Source organism: Nelumbo nucifera, chromosome 3, assembly GCF_055504915.1.
Source record: "Nelumbo nucifera cultivar China Antique chromosome 3, China Antique-T2T, whole genome shotgun sequence".
Lineage (NCBI taxonomy): Eukaryota > Viridiplantae > Streptophyta > Magnoliopsida > Proteales > Nelumbonaceae > Nelumbo > Nelumbo nucifera.
In genome coordinates, this window is record NC_142651.1 from 66,392,010 (window position 1) to 66,415,029 (window position 23,020).

Consider the following 23,020-nt stretch of genomic DNA (forward strand, 5'->3'; position numbering starts at 1 on the left):
AAGACAACTCCAAGGCTGTTAGGGTTGATCTGAATGTCGATCCAATCCAGAAAAGATAAATTTATATTAAAAGGTAAATGGACGAGATTGTCCTTACAAAATAAATAATAAGACAAATCTGTACAAGGCTGTACACTTATATACATGCCTAATAATATACAAACAAAGAGAGTAAAAGTACAAAACCACCCTTTCTCTTCTCTACAGCATCACCCTAGAACCATTTATCTTGTTGCAATAGAGAGGGTTCTTAGGTACCTGAAGAAGTTCCTTGGTAGAGGTATTCTCTTCTCCAAGCATGGTCTTTTCAGGGTAGAGACTTTTATGGATGCTGATTGGGTAGGTTCAGTTGATGATAGAAGATTTACCACAAGTTATTGTGCCTTTGTTAGAGGTAATTTGGTAACTTGGAGAAGTAAAAAGTAAGCCTTGGTTGCTAGATCTAGTGTGGAGGCTGAGTATAGGGCCATGGCACATGGCATAGCATAAATGTTATGGTTGAAGAATATGTTAATGGAGTTGGGATTTGAAGTTCAAGATCCAATATTATTGTATTGTGATAATAAGGCAAGGATTAATATTGCCTACAATCCTGTGACGCATGAGAGGACAAAACATATTGAAGTGGATAAGCATTTCATTCGTGAGAAGATTGAAGATGGTGAAGTGGAATTCTGTTGATCAGTTGGGTGATATCTTCACCAAGGGTGTTACTAGTACCTGACATGTTGATATTTATACCAAATCCAGTGTTTCATGAAAGAACGAAGCATATTGAAGTTAATTGCCATTTTGTGAAAGAGAAAGTAACAAGTGGGGATATTATCACACCATATATCAATCAGAAGACCAAGTAGCTGATCTCTTCACAGAAAGCTAGGTCGGTCAAGGATGGAATATATTTGTAACAAGCTGGAACGATATGATATATATATATATATATATTCTCTAGCTTGAGGGGAAATTTTAAAGTAGTTTTGTTCTTTTTCCTATTGTATCTACTATTGTTAGTCGACTGTTATTGTTAACAATCGACCAGTATAGTTAACTACCAATCAGTTGTAATTTTGTCATTAATGAATAGAAGTACTAAAGGGTTGGCTGTCAAGAGAGATAGATTATTCTCTTAACTTTCCTCCCTTACTTCCTATCTCTTCTTCTCTCCTTATTCTCCCTTTTCCTTTCCTCACAGGTTGGTGAACAGATCCAAGTCTCCAGCTACTTCATTCTTAGTGGGCCCAAGTGGTGCAGAGCACAACTTTTCTATAAAGATCCTCTGGTTCTTTCTTCTACATCAGTACATCTGCCCTAGCTTATGCAACTATACCACAACTCTCTGGTGGGGGATACTTAGGCATCCTCTAGACATATCGCTGAATTTCTTCCCATTACTTTTGGGTGGGAATGAAATGCTCCATCAAGCAATTTTATGCCTCTCTCCCTATCTATCAATGACAAAACATACAAGTCCTAATCTCCTGTTGGGCTTTTGCAGCCTCTTAAAATACCTGGATTCGTCTGGTATGAAATCTCCTTGGATTTCATTGTGGGCCAACCCAAGTCAAAAGGGCTTCTCTATTGTACTATTGGTTGTGGATTTTTTATCAAAGTATGCCCATTTTATCCCCTTGACACATCCCTATAGTGCTGCTCCAATTGCAACTACATTCACAAGGGAAGTTACCCACTTCCATGTTATGCCCAAGGCCATTCTTTTGGATCATAGCCATACCTTCTTGAACAGTATTTGGCATGAACATTTCAAGCTACAAGGTCTTAGTCTCAATACATCCATTAGTTATCTTCCTCAGAAGAATGGTCAAATTGAGGTCATTAATAGGTGCCTTGAGACTTATGTACAGTGCCTTGCAAGGGACAATCCTAGGCAATGGGACCATTGGCTCCCATGGGATGAGGAGTGGTAGAATTCCACTGTTAGAATGTTAGAGTGATGTTCGGCTGACAAGAGTTCTTATTAGCCCAGTCTTATGTTTAACTTATCTTGTAACTGGGCCTGTGTTAATGGGCCTAATCCTGTTTAGTGATTTAAGTCATCTGGGTGTCCCATCACTAATCAGGGGCATCCCAGTAATTTCTTGTACCTTGTACTATATTCATCTATAAATAAGACTGGTCGACTGCCTAGTACAGTTCGACATTCTCTTCAGTTCTGTGGGTATCAGAGCATTAGCTCCTTCCTGGTTTCAGCAGGCGCACTCTCTTCTCTTGCTGTCTTTTCATCTTCTCTCTTCCTTTTCTGGGTTGCTGCAGTGAAGACCTAGGAGTGTAAGAGAGTAAAGCAAGTTCGAACCTAGGGTTTCTCTCGGTTGTAGGACTCAAGGGAAGTAAGACCCAGAAGTGGATGTCCTACTAGATTATCTCCAGCAAATAGTAGCTATTGGGCTACTAAGAGAGGTCTGTATAGGACAGACCTAGTTGAGGACTGATTTTAGCAGTCCTAGCACTAGCCGAAAGGGGGAGAGCTTCCTCTACAGTTGCAGCTTCGTGCTCCAGCAAGACTTGTGCAGAACAAGTGGTAAAGACTTAGCCTTCTCTACAGTTGCAGCTTCGTGCCCCAGCAAGACTTGCGCAAAAATGTGGTAACTTCAGTTACAGATTTTCTTCAGGTCGGTTATTAGTCCTACTTTGTGAACTTCAGTTACTGCACTGCACAGTTACTTCAGGTCGCAGAACAAGCCCTAACTGAAGTAACTTCAGTTACTAGCATTGTGAACTGGTTCAGTTACAGCCCCTTACTTGCTACTTCGGCCAGTCCTAAACAGCACTGCACAGTACCCGAACTGTGAACACTTCTACCAGCACTGTGAACACTGTGACCACTTCGGCCAGTCCTAAACAGAACCACCTACAGCACTGTGAACAACTCTTGGACTGAAGTCAGGATGTCCTCACTATCCGGTGAAGTTTCCTCTAGAGATAACAGACCTGTTACAAGGTCCTCAAACCTGGAAAACCCTAATCTGCACAGCTTGCAGATTACAAGTGTGCTGCTAGATGAGTATAACTTCAGAGAGTGGTCTGTCTCAGCAATGCTATTCATTACCTCTCGTGAGCTCACAGGCTATTTGGATGGAGACAAGAAACAACCAGAAATTGGCAGTCCTGAATACACCATGTGGCGCAAGGAAAATGCCACAGTCATGTCTTGGTTGCTGGCCTCTATGACTCCTAGGGTGGCCAGAACTGTTCATCACTTCCCCATAGCTGCTAAAATTTGGGAGAAAGTATCTAAGACATATGGTCAGAAAAAGAACAATGCTAGAATCTACAGGCTGAACCAAGACATTGCAGCCCTAAGGCAAGGAGACATGTCCGTGGCAACCTACTTTGCAACACTGGAAGGCCTCTGGGAAGAGCTTGACCACCATTTGATTTTGGATTGGGAAAATGCTAATGATAAGGGGAGGCATGACAAGCAGATTGAGGAGGGCAGAGCCTTCAAGTTTTTGGCGGGACTTGACCCTGTATATGAAGGTATAAGGTCACAGATTCTAGGGAGAGATGAATTACCTGAACTTCACCATGTCTACTACCTGGTGAGGAATGAAGAAGTAAGGAGAAAGGAGATGCAAGTTGACTCCCAGACACAGTCAACAGAACTACCTGGAGAACATTCAGCCTTAGTCTCCACTAAGGGGAATAGATTTTCAGACAAGAAGTCTCTCAAGTGTACACATTGTGGTGGTGAGAAACACACAAAGGAGAAATGTTGGGTCTTGTACCCTCATCTGAAGCCAGCTGCTCTGAGAAAGGACAAAAGGCAACATAAGAGCCATACAGCAAGTGGGAATCTTGCCACCAACAACAGTAGTGACAACTCACAGAGTACTCAAACAGTGTCATTTTCCACCGCAAGGCAGGCTGCCGACTCCTCTAGACCAAGTACTTCGGGCTTCACAGCTAGTGAGGTAGAGGTTCTCAGCCGGGCATTAGCCCGTCTAAAGAACAATTCTTTAGCTTCCACCTCTCTTCCAAATCAGGTACAACCTCTGCATTTAGTGCATCTAGTTCCATTAATTCTACCTCTTGGGTGATTGATTCCAGAGCCACTGACCATATGACACATATGTCCTCCTTATTTTCTACATATCATTTGTTGTCTGGCCAGGATAAGATGAGAGTAGCTGATGGGTCCCTCTCCACCATCTCTAGAAAAGGGGTGGTTGACCTAAGCAAGGATCTCTCTCTTAAATCAGTCTTACATGTTCCTAGTCTTACCTCAAATTTGTTGTCTGTTTCAAAACTTATGAAAAATTTGAACTGCAGTATAACTTTCTTTCCTTCTCATTGTGTCTTCCAGGACAGATTGACGAGGAGAACGATTGGGAGTGGTCATGAGTATGGGGGCCTCTACTATTTTGATGAAGATGTCAGCTCAGCCTTGCAAGGTTCTACTAATAGTCCGGAAAGTGTGAAGTCAATAGCTAGGCTGCACTTGTGGCATGCTAGGCTAGGTCATTTGTCTTTTTCTTCCTTAGCAATGTTGTTTCCCGAATTATGTAAGGGCATTCCGAGTTAGAGTTTAATTTGTGATGTGTGTCAAATGTCAAAACAATGTAGATCAATGTATCCAATTTCTAGTAATGAAATTCAAGCCCCTTTTGATTTGGTTCATTCTGATGTTTGGGGTCCTTCACCCATTGTTTCCATTGATGGCTTCCGTTACTTTATCAGTTTTTTTGACCATTATTCTCGGTGCACTTGGATTTATCTGTTGAAAGGACGTGATGAAGTTCCCCGGATAACTATGATGTTTTGCAAGATGGTTGAAACACAATTTGATAAAAAGATCAAGCAATTCCGTTCAGACAATGCAGCTGAATACTTTGAAAGATCCCTGAACTCATTCATGGAAGATGCAGGCATGTTACATCAATCATCATGTGCTTACACCCCTCAGCAAAATGGGGTTGTTGAACGCAAGAACAGACATCTATTGGAGACAGCTCGAGCCCTTCTTTTCCAGCACAATGTGCCCAAGCAATATTGGTCTCAAGCTGTTCTCACTGCATCATACCTGATAAATCGGATGCCATCCAAGGTACTGGGTATGAAGACCCCTTTGTCTGTTTTGTGTCCCACTCTTCCAGAATTTCCTCTTCCCCCGCGGGTTTTTGGCTGTACATGCTTCATACATGTGAATGATCCAAAGAAGACAAAACTGGATCCTAAGGCTACAAAGGGAATATTTTTGGGATACTCTCCTACGCAGAAGGGGTATAAGTGTTATGATCCTATCTCCAAGAAAAAATATGTCACCAGGGATGTAGTCTTTTTTGAGTCTCAACCCTATTTCCAGTCTTCTCAGAATCCTCTTCAGGGGGAGAGTAGTGGGTTGGAAGAGGATTCTCATTCTCCCTTCCTTTTTGTTCCCATTTCATCACCTTCCACTACTACTAGCTGTAACATTCTGGGTCAACCTAGTGAGACTTCCACTGTGCCAGTTGCTTCTCCAGATTCGGCTGATGCTTCTGAAGGTTCCAGTAAACAAGAGAAAGAGATACTTACATACAGTAGAAGGAAGAAGGCCCCTCAACCTCATGATTGCAACCAGTTGAACTCAGATCAATCTGTCTCTGCAGTCCAAGGTAATTCTGACTCACTTAATTCAGATTTGGATCTTCCTATTGCTCTCTGTAAGCCTGTTCGTTCTTGTACCACTCGGCATCCCATAGCTGATTATGTTTCTTACTCACACTTATCCCCTACCTATCATTCCTTTGTGTCTGCTCTTTCCTCTGTATGTGTCCCTTCCAGGTATTCAAAGGCGGCATCTGATCCAAGGTGGAAAGAAGCCATGAATGAGGAGATGAAAGCCCTAATGAAAGCAAGGACGTGGGAATTGGTGGACCTGCCAGAAGGGAAAGGCACTGTTGGGTGCAAGTGGGTATTCACAGTAAAGCACAGGGAAGATGGGTCAATTGAGAGGTACAAGGCCAGACTTGTGGCAAAGGGATTTACACAAAAGGAAGGAATTGACTACAAGGAAACATTTGCCCCAGTAGCAAAGCTCAACACAATCAGGGTTCTACTGTCACTAGCAGCAAAATTCTCTTGGGAACTTCATTAGCTGAATGTGAAAATGCCTTCCTAAATGGTGATCTTCATGAAGAGGTATTCATGGAACCCCCACCTGGATATGATGTTGGGAAGAAGGTATGTAAACTAAGGAAAGCATTATATGGTTTGAAGCAATCTCCCCGGGCATGGTTTGAGAGACTTTGTTTGGCCATGAAGAAAGTAGGGTACACTCAGAGCAGTGCAGATCATACATTGTTTACAAGGAGACAGGATGACAAACTTATAGCACTCATTGTGTATGTGGATGATATGGTGATTACTGGAAATGATGTGAAAACGATGAAGAGGCTGAAGGAGTTCTTAGCTTCAGAATTTGAGATCAAAGACTTGGGAAATCTGAGATACTTTCTTGGAATTGAAGTTGCTAGATCAAGAGAAGAAATCTACATATGTCAAAGAAAGTATGTGCTAGATCTCCTAGAGGAAACAGGCATGATGGGGTGCAGGCCAGCAAACACTCCAATAGAACCAAGCTAGGGATTACAAGAATCAATGGGTGAGGAATACTGTGATAAGGAAAGGTACCAAAAGTTGGTAGGAAAACTGATATACTTATCCCTTACTCGGCCAGACATTGCCTATGCAGTGTATGTTGTCAGTCAATTCATGCACTCACCAAAGACCCCTCATATGAGAGCAGTGGAAAGAATCCTCAGATACTTGAAGACTTGCCCAGGGAAAGGAATTCTATTCAGAAAAAATAACAGACTCGAAATTGAAGCCTACACTGATGCTGATTGGGCTGGGTCTGTTGGAGACAGAAAATCAACCTCAGGTTACTCTACATTCTTGGGAGGAAACCTAGTCACATGGCGCAGTAAGAAGTAGAATGTTGTGGCTGATCAAGTGTAGAAGCAGAATACCGGGCTATGGCACACGGGGTTGCTGAACTCTTATGGCTCAGGACTCTCCTTAATGAGCTTGGTATCAAGACTGAGGGTCCTCTCAAGCTGTATTGTGATAATAAAGCTGCTATCAACGTTGCCAACAATCCCATACAGCATGACAGGACAAAACATATTGAAATTGATCGACACTTTGTCAGAGAGAGAATTATTTCTAGAGAACTCTGTGTACCTTTTACTCCATCAGAGATGCAGATTGCAGATGTATTAACAAAAGGGCTGGCATCAACAAAGTTCAGGGACATACTTGGCAAGTTAAACATGATTGATATCCATGCTTAGCTTGAGGGGGAGTGTTAGAATGTTAGATTGATGTTCGGCTGATAAGAGTTCTTATTAGCCCAGTCTTATGTTTAACTTATCTTGTAACTGGGCCTGTGTTAATGGGCCTAATCCTATTTAGTGATTTCAGTCATCTAGGTGTCCCATCACTAATCAGGGGCATCCCAGTAATTTCTTGTACCTTGTACTATATTCATCTATAAATAAAAGACTGGTCGACTGCCTAGTACAGTTCGACATTCTCTTCAGTTTTGTGGTTCTCTTCTCTTCTTTGCTACTTCGAGTATAGCTTTTCAGATTACATCCACATCTAAAGAAATATCCTGGAAGAGGTACCTTATTTTATAAACATTTACATGTAAGAGTTGAGGCCTATGTATATCCAAATTGGGTTGGGTTGGTTGATGATAGGAGGTCCACTACGGGTTATTGTACCTTTGTTGGGGGAAACTTGGTGACTTGAGTTTTCTACACCTAGTCCTATGTCCCTTTATTGTGACAAGGCAACTATTAACATAGCTCACGATCCATTATTACATGAGAGGGTGAAGCACAATGAAGTTGACAAACATTTCATCAAACAAAGCTTGAAAGAGAGGTTTGCACTCCTTACATAAGTTCAAGTGATCAATTGGGTGATGTGTTCACTAAGGGTATTACAAGTCTTCGACTTGATGATCTTTGAAACAAGTTGGGGATGAATGACATATATAAACCAACTAGAGGGGGAGTGTCATAAGGCTCTTTATAAGTACCCTATGGAATTTATGTCATTTCATGTTATTTTAGGCCACCTAAAATAAGTATCAAAGAGGTCACTGCCAGATCTGTCTTCAAAATTTCAAAACTTTGTCTCTTTCTTTTCACCTCTACTCTCTTCTTCTCCTTCTTGTCTAAACTAAATAATAGGAAGCATACTCAAAGTTGCCTTCTGAGGTGATTCCAATGTGGCTCTTGCATTTAAACCAGTATTCCATCCATTTGATACATACCTGTGAATGCTAATAATCACTTTATGATATTGAAAGGATGAGAGATCCATCGTATGGACGCCCGAAGATTTTGGAATTAGGGGGCAAATTTCAATAATTTTTCTCCCTTCAACTATGAATCGCATTCCCTATTTAGAAAATCATATTTAAAATGATCATTCTTGAACCATATACTGAACCAGATCTGAACCAAAAAGAGTAGGGGAGGATTATACCTGATACGGAGAAATAATATCCCCCAACGAAAGTGTTCACGCCCAAGGATAGATCCAAAAACTGCTCCCACTGAAAATGGCGCAGTGCAGGATGGAGCAGAATCAGCAGTGTTCTTCTCCAAGAACTCTGTCCTTCGCAGGAATCAGCAGGATGGCACGTGAGCACAGATTCCAATCAATTCTTCCTCCAAGAATTGATGTCAAGATCCAATCTTGACTTCTTCCACAACTGGAGATTGAACTGGCAAATAGGGCGGCAAGAACAGGGAGGCGGCAAGAGAGTATTCGCAGGGTGCAGAATTCTCTCTTGTTGTGATTTCAGCACTAAAGGAAATCTGATTGGATGTCTTCTGAAAGCTGTCGCCCCCCCTTCTTTTGTTAATCTAAAGGATCAGCTCCTAATCCCATTAGGAGCTGCTTATCCAAATCATATTTGGATCAACCTTATCTTCAGGTGATAAAGATAAATCCTTATCTTATCTGCAGATTAGATTAGCTTTCTCCTAATCTCATTAGGATGTTTCTAGATCTGAATCACCTTCAGATCTAGACTCTCTGAGTGGATAGGGTCTTGACCCTATCCTATCTGCTAATCCATCTTAGAATTCGCCCTTTTAATTAACTAAATAGATGGCCCAGTTCGAAATGGGCTTTAGGCCCATTAAGCTTATGTGCTCACTTAACCTTCCTAACTGTTGCCCAGTTGGGCTTCCTTGTATGGCGTGAGACCCAAGCATTAATCTACACATCAGCCACAAGGGTTCGGCCCAGCCTTTGTTATAAGGCTTGGCCGAATACACTGTTAAAGACAGTGCACCCCTTGAAACCCATCAAATGGGCTCTATGGGCCCAACACTTACCCTAAGTGGTCCCTGGGCCAAGCCACCTTGTAACACCCAGGGACTGTGGGCAAATTCAAGATTAGCCCATCAGGTAAATGGTCTTACACAACCTCTTAGCCCATAATGATCATACACTGCCCGACAAAAGAGGACCTCTCCCTCGGCTGCAAGGAACAGTGTTGCACTCTCTACTTATATGGATCCCGGGAATTAAAACCTTCTTGCAAACATTTTAGAAACCATAGTATATATATACTTTTATATCTCATATAAAATATATTTTGCAAAACAAATCTCAACGGTTGAAATCGGCTGCCGACAGTCTTGGTTTCCATCAGTGAGAGTGCATCCCCGATCATTACCTTTGTCCGACAAAGGGGCTGATCCTGTCACTATGATCACCCACTCAGATGAATTCTCGGACTGTCCCAACATACCCAGGTTTTGACCCCCGCTAAGGATCTCACTGAATGGTACATCAAAGATAGCCCAATCCGACACCTAGTGCAGTATCATAATCGAGTCTAGGGGTCGGGTGTAACTTTCCAATTTTGCCCATCAATCTCCAAGGTCCAGGGCAATACTGGAAATCTGGTCCAGTTCAAAGATTCAATTAATCCTACACTGTATGTGCCTAGGGTCTCACCCTGGCAGCTGAGACAGGCCACCCCAACCGACTTGGTGGCACCACAGTGTCAGCCTTGTCAGGATAGGTCTCCCCAGACCGACCCACTGGCTGTGAACATTCTAAACTAACACGAGTCTCATTAAGTGTCCAGTTTAAGGGTATTACACAGAAACATATCAAGGGAACATGAATCAAATATGCACTTTTATTCATTTACAATAAACTCATAAAGTTCATCATTCTGATTGAAGCTAAGGGCATACAAAACTGTCTAACAGATATAACTTGTCAGTGTCTTAAGGAAAATACCATAGCCATTTCCTTAGCAACGATTGGTTCTTCAGTACCAAGTTTCCTAACTGTAGACTCCCAAATACTTCCTTTTGCATACAATTAGAACTGAGCTTTATTGTTGTATAGTGGAGACCCATGTTGCACTAGAATTATCCAAAGGGTTTCTACATATTCCATTGTATTTACATTCTATTGCCTTATAACAAATAACAATAACAATAAACCTTTTAGTTTGCAACTAACATTGAATTTTTTATGAGCAAAGATGTACTGACCTTTTCTATTAATTGGACATGTGGATAATCAATGCATTTTGTGAGTGATTACTTCATTAGGTGAAAATAACCTATGTTTTCATCTGTTTAACATAGGATAAATTCATTCAATAATGTTCTCAATGACACTTGTTTGAAAATGTTAAAATTTTTCAGGGAATGCATATGGTCATTGTAAGTCTGGTCCTAAGGTAAGCCTCAAGTTATATTTTCTTTTATACATTCTATTAAGTTTTTTTTTTTTTGGATTACAATGAAAATTGTAAAGTGGGACAGAAAGGGAGAAATGGAATCTTCTGTTTTCCAGATTTTATAGTTTCGCTTTCAACAGGAATCATGCAAAATAAGGAAAATCGTATTTTTTGCTATGTATTCCACTGTTTTAACATATAGTCAAAATTCTTATACTGGTCCAACAGCTGGTGGTCTCTAGTTGTCCCAAAGACGGTTGATTCTGCTCTGAGTGGATTTTATTTGAGCATCCACCTATGATGCCTAAAAATGGATACCAAGACAGACAAGTATATAGAAAACAAGGATACAACTCTCCATTTCCTATAATCCAGAAGAAAGATATGGATATGGTATCTATACAACATGCTTGTACCATTCTTTAATATCTAGTTTTTGTATTTTTGAATCTAACATCACTTCCCAAGAAAGTTTCTTGCTAAATTTAATTAAATTTCTAAAATATACTGGTTATTTAATGCTATGATTTGTTAATAGCATCAATGCTATAGAGCATTTCTAGAAGTGTCAATACAATATCTCATTCCATACCAAATAAAGTATCATTTCCAGCACCAGTATGCTAGACATTGGAAAGATTTCTGTGTACCATAGGTTTCGATTCCCAAAATCCAAACACATTATTTTATTTTCTTCTTATTTTTGTTTCGTTTTTTTTTTACATTATTTTCTGTTTTTCCCTCTTCTACCTTCTACTCTCCAAACAGGATATCCGAAAACTGTGGGCAGAAGACTGTAAACCTTCCCCTTCTTGGGAGTGTATCATTTCTATCTCTAGGAGTATTACCCTTTTGTATTGCATTTGCAGTTTTTTGGGCTGTAAAACAGCAGGCATCATATGCCTGGATTGGTCAAGATGTTCTTGTAAGTGACATGCACTATGCTTGTGTTTTTCTTTTATTTCTTCATTATCTTTTATAAGATGAATATTTACAGATGTTAATTGATGACTTTATCATAATGTATGTTTCCAACCTTTTATGCCATTTGCATTCTTCTAGGAGCAGTGCACCTACTTGTTTTTATAAAATAACAAAAATCTAATTTTAATGGATGATAAATAAGACATAGAGGAATAGAAGAATGAAAGAAGAAGGAAGAAGAGAGGAGATAGGAGAAACCGCTCCCACTATGGGTGGAATGGTGCAGCCCACTATCTTTTATAATAATTGATACAAAGGAGGAAATTACAATCATGCCCCTAATTAGGCAGAAGCAATAAACAGAAAAAATTAGGCCTATAGGTTCCACAAGCCCAATAAAATAAAGATCCGATTAAGGGTTAAAAGCCCCTACACAAATATCCTCCCAAAATTTAGATTATAATAGCAATATCCCTTTTGCTCAAATTCATATACTATGAATGCACATTCAATTGCCTTAAGATCAAATTTAGACCTATGAAGACCTATGAGGACCCAAAACATGAACAAAGTAAATGCAAGAAAGCACACATAAAGAAACATGGAACTTTTTGTACTAGAGTAAAGAACAGTGAAAGGAGTCTTAAGACCTAGCACCCTAAAGGGAACCTTATTAATGAAATATATAGCATGTATAGAATCATCCCAAAAATGAAGATGAAGATAACTACTAAACATTGCATAACAAGAAAAACCTAAATATGTGGCAATTTCTGTGCACAAGAACTACTACCCTATTTTGTTATGGAGTATATGCACAAGAACTCTAACGGAAAATTCCATTATCAAGAAAATATCTAGCAAGACCTGTCTCAATGTTTTCATTAGCTTCTTAGCGAAACATCTTAACATGAGTGTCAAACTATGTTAATATCATCTAGTTAAATTGACGAACCAAATGAGAGATTTCATTCTTAGATAGTGTACTATACCTAAGAAAAATATAAGTACTCATCAACAATGAAAGTAACTGTAACCTCTTATATAAGAGACACTATAGGGTCCCTACATGGACAAAAAAGGGAATGTTGCTTCCTATATTACTAAAAGATAAGAATTTCTACTATACTTTGATAATGAACACTCTTCATATTGTAAATTGGACAAATCAAACAAATTAAACAACAATGGAAATAAAACACTTGGACGGTGAAAGATAATTGACCCAATTGGATATGCCACAACATTCTTCGATCAATAGACTTTGCCAAAACACTATTCATAAAGCAAACTTTGACACAATGAAGAAATTGGAGCAGTGATGCCAAGAAGATACATGCCATCTATCTCATGGCCATACCCAATTGTCCTCTTTGAGTAGGCCTTGAGAAACACATTAATCAGGGAAGGTCAAGGAAGAATTCAGTTTTTCTTTTTTTTTTTTAAGGTTACTTGCAAGTGAAAATGGCAATAGAATAGGGTTTAAAGAAGAAGAAAAGAATAAGAGGAAGGACTAAGAAGAAAAGGTTTTATTAGAAGGCCACTTAATTAAATTCTGGCTTGCTTCATTAGGTTTAATACCAATATAAAAAATTTCATAAATACCCTTGATTGATATAAAAGACAAAAGAACAAATGTGCCCATAAATAGGTGCCCTTCAACACTCCCCCCCCCCCCAAAAAAAAAAAAAACAAAAAAAAAAGAAAGGTGATAATGTTATACATCCTTAGCTTGCACAAATTGTTTGTAGCTTCAATCAAGTGACTCCTTTGGTTAAGCAATCGGCTAGTTGAGAATCAAACTTAACGACAAATCTTGTCTTGTAGAAACTGTAATCAGTCCTACTCTAGATGTGAATTTAGTAAGAAAAAATTCAGAGAATAGAAGAAAAAGAAGAGAGAGAGAGAGAGAAATCAAAGAGAAGAGAATTCAGAAAAGAGTGTGGGTCAATAACACATTGCCGCCCCCACTCAACTATTTATATTAATAGTTTAAAGCATAGTAAATAAACAACAGCTGAAAACTAACTGAAATAACTAACTTACTGACACTAATAACATGCTAACAGCAACATAAATAACATATTATTGCTCTACAACTCTACACTCCCCTCAACTTGGGAGTAGATATCAATCATTCCCAACTTGCATAAATCTGTATCCAACTTCCTCTTTGGGACTGCCTCAGTGAAGTGATCAACAAGCTGTATGTCAGAGACAATATATGGAAGACACACTTCTTGAGAAGCAACTCTTTCTTTGGTAAAGTATCGATCCACTTCAATGTGCTTAGTTTTGTCATGTTGAACCGAATTGTGAGCAATGTTATTAGCGGCCTGGTTATCACAATATAACATTAGGGGCTTCTCATAAGCAATGCCCAGTTCCTCAAATAGGGATCTCATCCATAATTCTTCAGCCACACCATTTTCCATAGATCTGTGTTCTGCTTCAACACTGGAACAAACAACAACATTTTATTTCTTGCTTCTCCAAGAGACAAGATTTCCTCCTACAAAAGCACAATATCCACAAGTGGATCTCCTGTCATCAACACACCCTACCCAATCAGCACCTGTGTAAACTTCTATTTTCGTGTGACCATTATCTTTGAAGAGTATGCCTCTGCCTAGACATCTCTTCAGATAAGCAAGAATCCTCTCAACTACAAGAAGGTGAGTGGCTCTGGGGGAATACATACATTGGCTAACAACATTGGCTGCATAAGAAATGTTTGGTCGTGTGAGGCAAAGATAAAGGAGTTTCCCAACCAATCGTTGAAACATAACCTTGTCTTCAAGGGGCTCTCCACCTTCCGCATTTATCTTATGATTTTGTTCAATAGGTTTGTCAGCAGGTTTAACACCTAGCTTTCCAGTTTCTTCCAAAAGATCGAGAACGCACTTCCTTTGGGAGACAAAAATCACATGTTTAAACCGTGCTATCTCAATTCTCAAGAAATATCATAGTTCTCCCAAATCTTTGACCTCAAATTCTTGGTGAAGCTATTGCTTAAGAGAGTCAATCTCACGGGTATCACTCCCTGTCATCACAATATCATCCACATATACAACAAGTAGAGTCAAGGAGGAATCTATTCTCTTAATGAAAAGGATGTGATCTGATTGGGCTAACCGAATTTTTTAAGGGTCTGTCTAAATCCATCAAACCATGCTCTTGGAGACTATTTCAGTCCATATATATGGCTTTATTCAACTGGCAAACCTCCTTCCCTGCTTCTATACTATAGAATCCAAGAGGTAACTCCATATACACCTCCTATTGCAAATCACCATTGAGGAAGGCATTCTTTGCATCCATCTAAAACAATGGCTATGAGAAATTTGCTACAATGGATGGTAAAACTCTTATAGTATTCATTTTGGCTATTGGTGCAAAAGTCTTCAAATAGTTTATGCCATATGTCTGTTTAAACCCCTTTGCAAGTAATTTGCGTTATATCTTTCAATAGAGCCATTAGCATTATGTTTCAATGTAAACACCCATCTACACCCAACCAGTTTCTTCCCTTTAGGCTGATCAACTAACTCCCATGTCTTGTTCTTTAGAAGAGCATCCATCTCTATCTTCATTGCATCCTTCCACTCAAGTACTAACAAGGTTTCTTGCACTGTTCTAGGAATGGAAATAACAACAATAGATGACAAAAAAGACTTATGAAGGAGACAAATGATCATAAGACAAAAACTAGGAAATACAATGAGTTGTAGATGAGGTACAACAATGATTCCCTTTACGGACTGCAATTGGAAGATCAAGATCATCCAAAGGATGAGGAAAAAGTTCAACAATGGGAGGTATGGAGGTATTGAATCTGTAGTGGGAGATAAAGGAAGTGTGGTACCTAGATCTAGAGCCATAGAGGAAATTGGAGTTGGCCTGGACTATTGATGACCGAAATCAACCTGCCTCCACCGCCTATGATACACCCTCAAATCCCAGCATCTTTGACAACCCTCCTCACTACATTCCTCTGAGAAGAAACTCTATGATAGTAGGATACATCCTCAAAGAATGTGGCATCCATAGAAACAAACCATTTCAAAGAAATAGCTTCATAGCAGCAATATCCTTTTTGATTTTGTGCATACCTAAGAAAAATACAATTTGAGGCTTTAGGATCAAATTTGGAGTGATGAGGCCCAAGAATCTGAACAAAGCAAGTACATCCGGGATATAATAGGTTAAATGGAATTTTCATCTCTAGCACCTGTGAAGGAACTCGATTGATGAGGTACACAGTAATATGGATAGCACCCCCCCAAAAACGTGTGGGAACATTAGAGTTCAGCATAATGTTTCTTGCCACATCTAATATATGCCTATTTTTTCTCTCAGCAACCCCATCTTGCTGAGGTGTATGGGGATAGGTGCTCTAATGGATAACCCCATGGTCAAGGAAATATGAAGCCAATGGTTTTGCAAAATACTCTTTAGCATTATAGGACCTGAAAATTTTGATTTTGATCCCAAATTGGGTCAAAACCATTTGATGGAAAATCCGAGTCAGGGTAGGGATTTCATCTTGAGAGCGCATAAGATAAACCCATAAGAAACAAATGTAGTCATCATAAAACAAAAAAAAAATATTTGTATCCCCCATAGCAGTAATTTGAATATGAGATATGGCCCCCAAACATCAGTATGCACAGTTTCAAAAGCAATACTACTTTTATTGCTTAAAGAATAGGTTGTTCTACAGTGCTTTGTAAGTTCGCAACTTTTACATTTTAAACTAGACATTTGAACTGAATTAAACAAACTAGGAAATAAACTCTTCAAAGACCTAAATGGCAAATGACCAAACCAATTATGCCAAAGCATAACTTGTCTCACAAATTGAGAAACTAATGACCTCCCCACTTTTTTTTTTCTTCCCCATGTGAATGCCCTCCAAGCAGGTAGATTCCATTTGTCTCATGGCCAATCCCAATCACCTTCCTTGTCTCCATATCCTGAAAAACACACTGATCAGGAAAGAAAGTCATTGAACAATTTTGATTTTTAGTGATGCTACTAACTGAAAGCAAATTAGTACTAAGTTTAGGAACATGAAAATTGAGGACAAGAAGATGGCATCAGACAATCTAATGTCTCCCTTGCCAGAAATGGGAACGAGGGAACCATCAGCAATGGGCACTTAGTCTTTGCCAGAGGATAAGTGATAAGTAGTAAATAATGAGGATAAGCCAGTCATATGGTCAGATGCACCTGAATGTATAACGCAACAAGATTCATTGTTACCTGGGGCTGAAGTATGATATGCTGAAGCCCTTGCACCTGAATGAATAAATGCTTTAGTTGGAGTAGCAGATGTTGTAGCTGGTAGCTGAGATGAGGAGGCTGAAGTGCCAACTTCACTATCCAGTTGAGTCAGAGCAGCTCAGACAACAACTAAAGTGTTTAAGGATGTGGCTCTTGTAATAAAAGCCCATAGGTGCTGAAAGAGGATTTAGTTGAAGTGTTTAAGGAATTTGCAGATAATCATGTAATAAGCCCTGGAATCAATGCCATTTTTTTGGCCTTGATTCCTAAGAAGATTGGCGCCAACCACCCAAAAGATTACAGGCCTATTAGTCTTGTGACAAGCATCTATAAAATTCTGGCTAAAGTGCTTTCTTTGAGGATCAAAACAGTTCTCCCTTCTATCATTAGTGAAACTCAGGGGGCCTTCATTCAAGGGCGACAAATAACAGATTAGATCCTAATTGCAAATGAGTGTGTGGAGGAAATGAAAAGGTCTAGGCAAAGAAGCTTTATTTGTAAATTGGATCTCAAAAAGGCCAATGACTTGGTAGACTTGGAGCTTTTACTAGAGGTGATGAGAAACTATGGATTTGGGGACAAGTGGTGTAGTTGGATATCTAGGTGTACCAATACCTGTCACTACTCCATTCTGGTAAATGGTGTGGTGAGGGACTTTTTTCTAGCTTGTAGGGGTGTCAGGCAAGGGGATCCACTCTCACCCTTTCTTTTTACATTAGTAGCCGATGTGATTAGTAGGATCATTACTAAGGCTGATAGTGAAGATGCCATTAGGGGTTGGGGAATAGGGAGACACCAAATCCCAGTCACCCACCTTTAGCTTGCAGATGACCTAATGATCTTTTGTGAAGGAGGCTTTAGTGAGAAGGTAGCTGTAGAGGAGATGGGCCGAATGGCCCATAAACTGTCATTTCATGTTATGTTTATGTTTCCCTCTGTAATGGGCCTTATTCTGGGCCCATACTCTGTAATGTTCTGTTTTTGTAATTTCTTGCCCACTCAAGGGCCTCTGTGTAATATTTCAAAGATTAACTTAATAAAATGTTTAGAGTGTTAGAGGGAGGTTTAGTTCGAACCTCTCACTCTCTAACTCTCATTGCCGCCAGTTCTCTCTCTCTCTCAACTTCTTAATCTTCTCTTGTTCATTTTTCTGGTTTTGCATCTAATCTCAAGCAGTCCTATACTTCAAGAGGACTGTTTTCAACTTGGTATCAGAGTGGGCCAAAGCTTGGCGTGACCCTCATGTGGTTCTAGTCCAGCCAACTTTATGAGGATGTTCTAGGGCTGGAAGTTTAATCTCATTCACCTGGTTCTTGGAGGTCATTGAAGGGTGCCCAAGTCTTTACACACTTGGAGAATAGTTCGGTGACCAGGAAGAATCAGAGAGCAAGGTGTTCGGCCTGATTTGAAATCAGAGAGAAAGGTGTTCGGCCTGGTTTGAAGTTCAAATCAGAGATTCACTTACTGTAAGTTATCTCAGTTATTGCTGGGTTATTTTCGTTGCTTGGGAGGGCTGTTAAAGTATTCGAAACCCTCCTCCATTCTGCCCTACTGTTCGGTTGTTGCTGGACTGATTCAACTCAGAGATTTCTGGGTTGTTTTGGAGTACAGTTCGGCTGTTGTTGGACTGTCAAGTTGCTGAAACTGATTTGGACTCAGTGGTACTAGTCCAAAAATTCTGTCCAGCCTTTGTCTTGGACCTATACAAAACATTATTGAAGTGGTTCTTATTAGTTAACAGTAGGGTGTTAACTACTGCACACAGAGTGATTGTCAAAAGGCCTCTTAAGGACTGTGGATTGTTATTTCTTCTCTTTGGGACAACGGTTGTTGGGGACTTGAAATACTTTGTGTTTGGAGGTTAGTTGATTATCCCTTGAAGGCTGAAATAGTATTTCTTACTTTAGAAAATGCAACCACCGAGCTGGACTGTCACGGTTATCAAGACTGAACTATTTTTTGTGAGCTGGTTGTTGTTGCCGATTCAGCTCAAACTAAGTCCATCAAGATTCCCTGTACCTTGGAAAACTTATTAAACCCTTAATTGGAGCCTTTGCATGATGGATTCCTCGGACCTTGAAAGCAAGAGTGCTATTGAATATGGACAGACTTTGGGAACCCCAGCCGATTCAATGTTGGCTGTAACTACAGTTAAACTTGATGGGACTAACTACTTGGCATGGTCACAATCAGTGAAAATCCATATTTGTAGCAGAGGAAAATGGGGGTTTATTTCTAGGAGCAAGAAAGCTCTCCCAGAGAATGATCCATCTTATGAGAGATGGATGCAAGAGAACTACACAGTGATTGGGTGGCTTGTGAATTCAATGCAGCCACAGATTAGTCAACACTATCTTTGGATGAACTCGGCTAAGGAAATCTGGGATAGTGTTGCAGAAACCTACTCCCAAAAATTGAATGTTGCCAGAGCCTATAAACTGAGGAGTGATGTGAAGAATTTAAGGTAGGGGGAGAAATCACTTGCAACATACTTCTCAACCCTGAAATCTCTATGGCAAGAGATTGATCTGATAGAGGCTGTGACATGGGATACCCCCAATGATGCTGAAACATACAGGGAATTAGTTGAAAGGAACAAGGTCTTTGAGTTCCTAACAGGGCTGAATCCTGAATATGACATTACAAAGCAGAACATTTTGTCGAAGGAAAGTGTTTCATTGTCACAAGCATATGCTTTGGTCAACAGTGAAGAGAGTAGAAGGCAAGTACAGGTTCAAGGAGTCAGCACCAATGATCATTTTGCAAATATGGGGGTTAAACCCAAAGGGATTATAGGAGCTCCCAGTGGCACAGGAAAGGAGGTGGTCTGTGAATATTGCAAGAAGCCAAAACACACCAAGGACAAGTGCTGGAAATTGCATCCCAGTCTTGTCCCTATCCGATTCCAGAAGAAAAATGATAGTAAAAAGACAGGAAGTGCACATGCAGCCACAGGTACAGATACAGAGGTTGAGTCTGTCTGTGCACTGTTGATAGCCATGAAAGCTGAGTATGAGAAGTTTGGAAAGATGATCAGCCAGCTTGAAGGTGTAACTTCATCATCCAACCCTTCTAGATGTTCAGCCACCACCACATTTTCTCACTCAGGTATAAGAGCTTTTGCTAACCATGCATCCACCTCAGGTAATCCCAAGACCCCTTGGATCATAGATTTAGGTGCTTCTGATCACATGACCAACCTTTCCACTCTGTTTGTTTCGTATGATTTGCTTCCTTGTCGTGACAAAATCACCTTAGCTGATGGTTCTCTTGCCTTTATTTCTGGCAAGGGAACTGTCAAGCCTACAGACTCCTTACTCTTATCTTCCACTCTTCATGTACCTAAATTGAATACCAATTTATTATCTGTAAGTAGCTTGACCAAGTCATTGAATTGTTGTGTAACATTTTTTCCTTCTCACTGTGTGTTTCAGGATCTGGAATCTCAAAAGGTGATTGTGAGTGGCCATGAAGCGAATCGTGCCTTGATCATCCCAAGAATGTTGCCTTTGGTTCTACTTCTTTAGAGTCAGTCAGTCAAATTATGTTGAGTCATTGTCGTTTTGGTCATTTACCTTTTTTTGCTTTGAGTCATTTACTTCCCGAATTGTTTAAGGGAGTCAGTGTGTCTAGTCTCAATTGTGAGTCATGTCAGTTGTCAAAGCATTGTAGAAACAATTACAGGTTATTATTGTTTTGATCCAAAGACTGGCACTTGACATGTCTCTATGGATGTTACCTTTGATGAGCTTTCTCCTTTTTATGGTTCCTCTCAGGAAGGACATTGTCAATAGGGGGAGAGTTTGTCACAAGTATTTGCTCTTCCTCTTCCTGTCCCAGTTGAGTCACTTGACAAGCCTGTATCCTCACAAAATGAATCAAGGGAGGATCAGCCACTTCATTCATCTTGCCCTAGTGCTCCTATTTCTTTACCTCCTCGTCCTACCCATAATCCCAAGGTGTATCAAAGGCAAAGATCCAGGAATGAGCAAGTTGTTTCCCTTACAACAGATGAGTCTCATACACTCCCAATCACAGATGAGATAACAGGTACTGCTTCAGCCCCTTTGGAACCATCATTCCCAGATCTTGATGTCCCCATTGCTGTTAGGAAAGGAAAGCGGAAGTGCACTGCACACTGCATTTCCAAACACCTTTCCTATGATCTACTTTCTCCTTCATACTTTGCTTACCTCTCTTCAGTTGCTTCTAACCCCATTCCTAGGTCTGTGTCAGAAGCTCTTGGGATTCCAGAATGGAGAGATGCCATGAAGTCTGAAATGGATGCTCTACACAAGAATGATACTTGGGAGGTGGTGGATTTGCCCGAAGGGAAGGATCCAGTTGGGTGCAAGTGGGTATTTACCATTAAATACAGGGCTGATGGGACTATTGAGAGGTACAAGGCCAGACTTGTTGCAAAAGGCTACACACAGACATATGGGATTGACTACCTGGAGACCTTTGCTCCTGTTGCCAAGATGGCATCTGTTCAAGAGGACTGTTTTCAACTGTAGCAAACCTAAAGGAGTTGATCAAAGGATTTGAAAGGATTTCTAATCTAAAAATAAATATGGAAAAGAGTTGCAAAGTGGGTATAAACTTGGAGGATGGGAGGTCGAGGTTATTGCGGAATGCCTTGAGTGTTCCATCTCTGCCTGGCCTATGTCATACTTAGGGCTTCCATTAGGGGCAAACCCTAGGGAGAGCAGATTTTGGACCCCAGTGCTAGAAAAGTTTGAGAAGAGACTAGCCTTGTGGAAGAAGAATTATATCCCTTTGGGAGGGAAAATTAATTTAATAAGGGCTACGTTGGATAACTTTTTTTTTGATAATTGAAAATGATTTCATTAAACAAAAGGAATAAGATTTTACAAGAATCCCTTGGAGAGGCACGAGATGCAGCCTCCCCTAACCGTTACAAAAGATCAGAAATAAAATAACAAAGCTGCCCAGAATAAATGGTCACTAGTAGCCCCCTGTTTAGCAAGATGATCAGCCAAAGCATTTGCCTCCCTGCCCACCCACTGATATCTACATGTTATGTGCCTTGTTAAACATTTTAACTTTTTTGATGAGATCCCTATAACTCCAAACAACTGAGTCTAGATTTGACAGCCAACCCACAATCACCTTAGAATCCCCTTCAATCAATAGGTTCTCCACTCCTAGTTGATTAGCAATCTGAATTCCCTGTACTGTAGCCAATGTCTCAGCTCTTGTAGAGTCCCCTATCGGCCTGAGAATAAGGATATGATGTTGCCATTTTCATTCCTCAATACTCCTTCAATGCCAGACGGTCCTGGGTTACCCTGGGTGCTTCCGTCAAAATTCAGTTTAGAAAAACCTTCTGGGGGAGTTACCCAAACTATAGTGGCTCTGATTTTCCTCATCAAAGTGTGTGCAACTGAGGCCCAACTCTAGTGTTTCTTTCTTCCCAAATTGTCCATAAGGTGGCTGCTCTGAAACATCTCCACATACTCCTTCCTCTTTTTGTTAGGCAAACAAAATTAGTTGGTGCAAATGATGATTTTACCTCTGTTGGTTGATTCCACCTACATCCAAACAAAACAAACATCCAATCCCAAAGAGCTGCAACAAAGGAACAAGAAACCAGTAAGTTGTAACAGTCCTCACTATGAGAATTGCACAATACACACCAGTTTGGGGACAAGCAAATAAAAGGCTTTTTTTTTCTTTTGTAAGTTCTCCAAAGTATTGATCTTACCAAGGTACACTTCCCAGCAGAAAATAACAATTTTGGGGGGCACAGGCTTTGTCCAAACTTCTTTCAATGGGAAAGGCTCAAAAGAGGTGCTCACACAAAGGGATTTGAAGAAGGATGCACAAGTGCAAGAACCTTTTGGGATAGGAGTCCATACCCTTTTAGCAGGAGAGGAGGGGTCCAAACGGACACTCTCTAGAATGGGTAGAAGTTGAGTAACACAAGCAATCTCCTCCTCCCTTAAGCCCCTACGAAAACCAAAGTCCCAATTCAAGGATAAAGGTAAAACTGGAGGGGGAAGAAGGACAGAGATAAACCTCCTTTTTATAGAGGGAAAGGGCATACAAAGAAGGAAAAAG

General features: G+C 40.2%; 1 protein-coding gene across 1 annotated transcript in view; it reads left to right on the forward strand.

Moving 5' to 3' along the window:
* LOC104588916 (signal peptide peptidase-like 2) overlaps positions 1-23,020 on the forward strand; it is a 140,151-nt gene that overhangs the window by 45,554 nt on the left and 71,577 nt on the right. The window contains exons 7-8 of the mRNA XM_010247040.3: positions 10,692-10,726; positions 11,495-11,651. Coding sequence (XP_010245342.2) covers positions 10,692-10,726; positions 11,495-11,651 — 192 coding nt within the window. The remainder of the gene's footprint in view (positions 1-10,691; positions 10,727-11,494; positions 11,652-23,020) is intronic.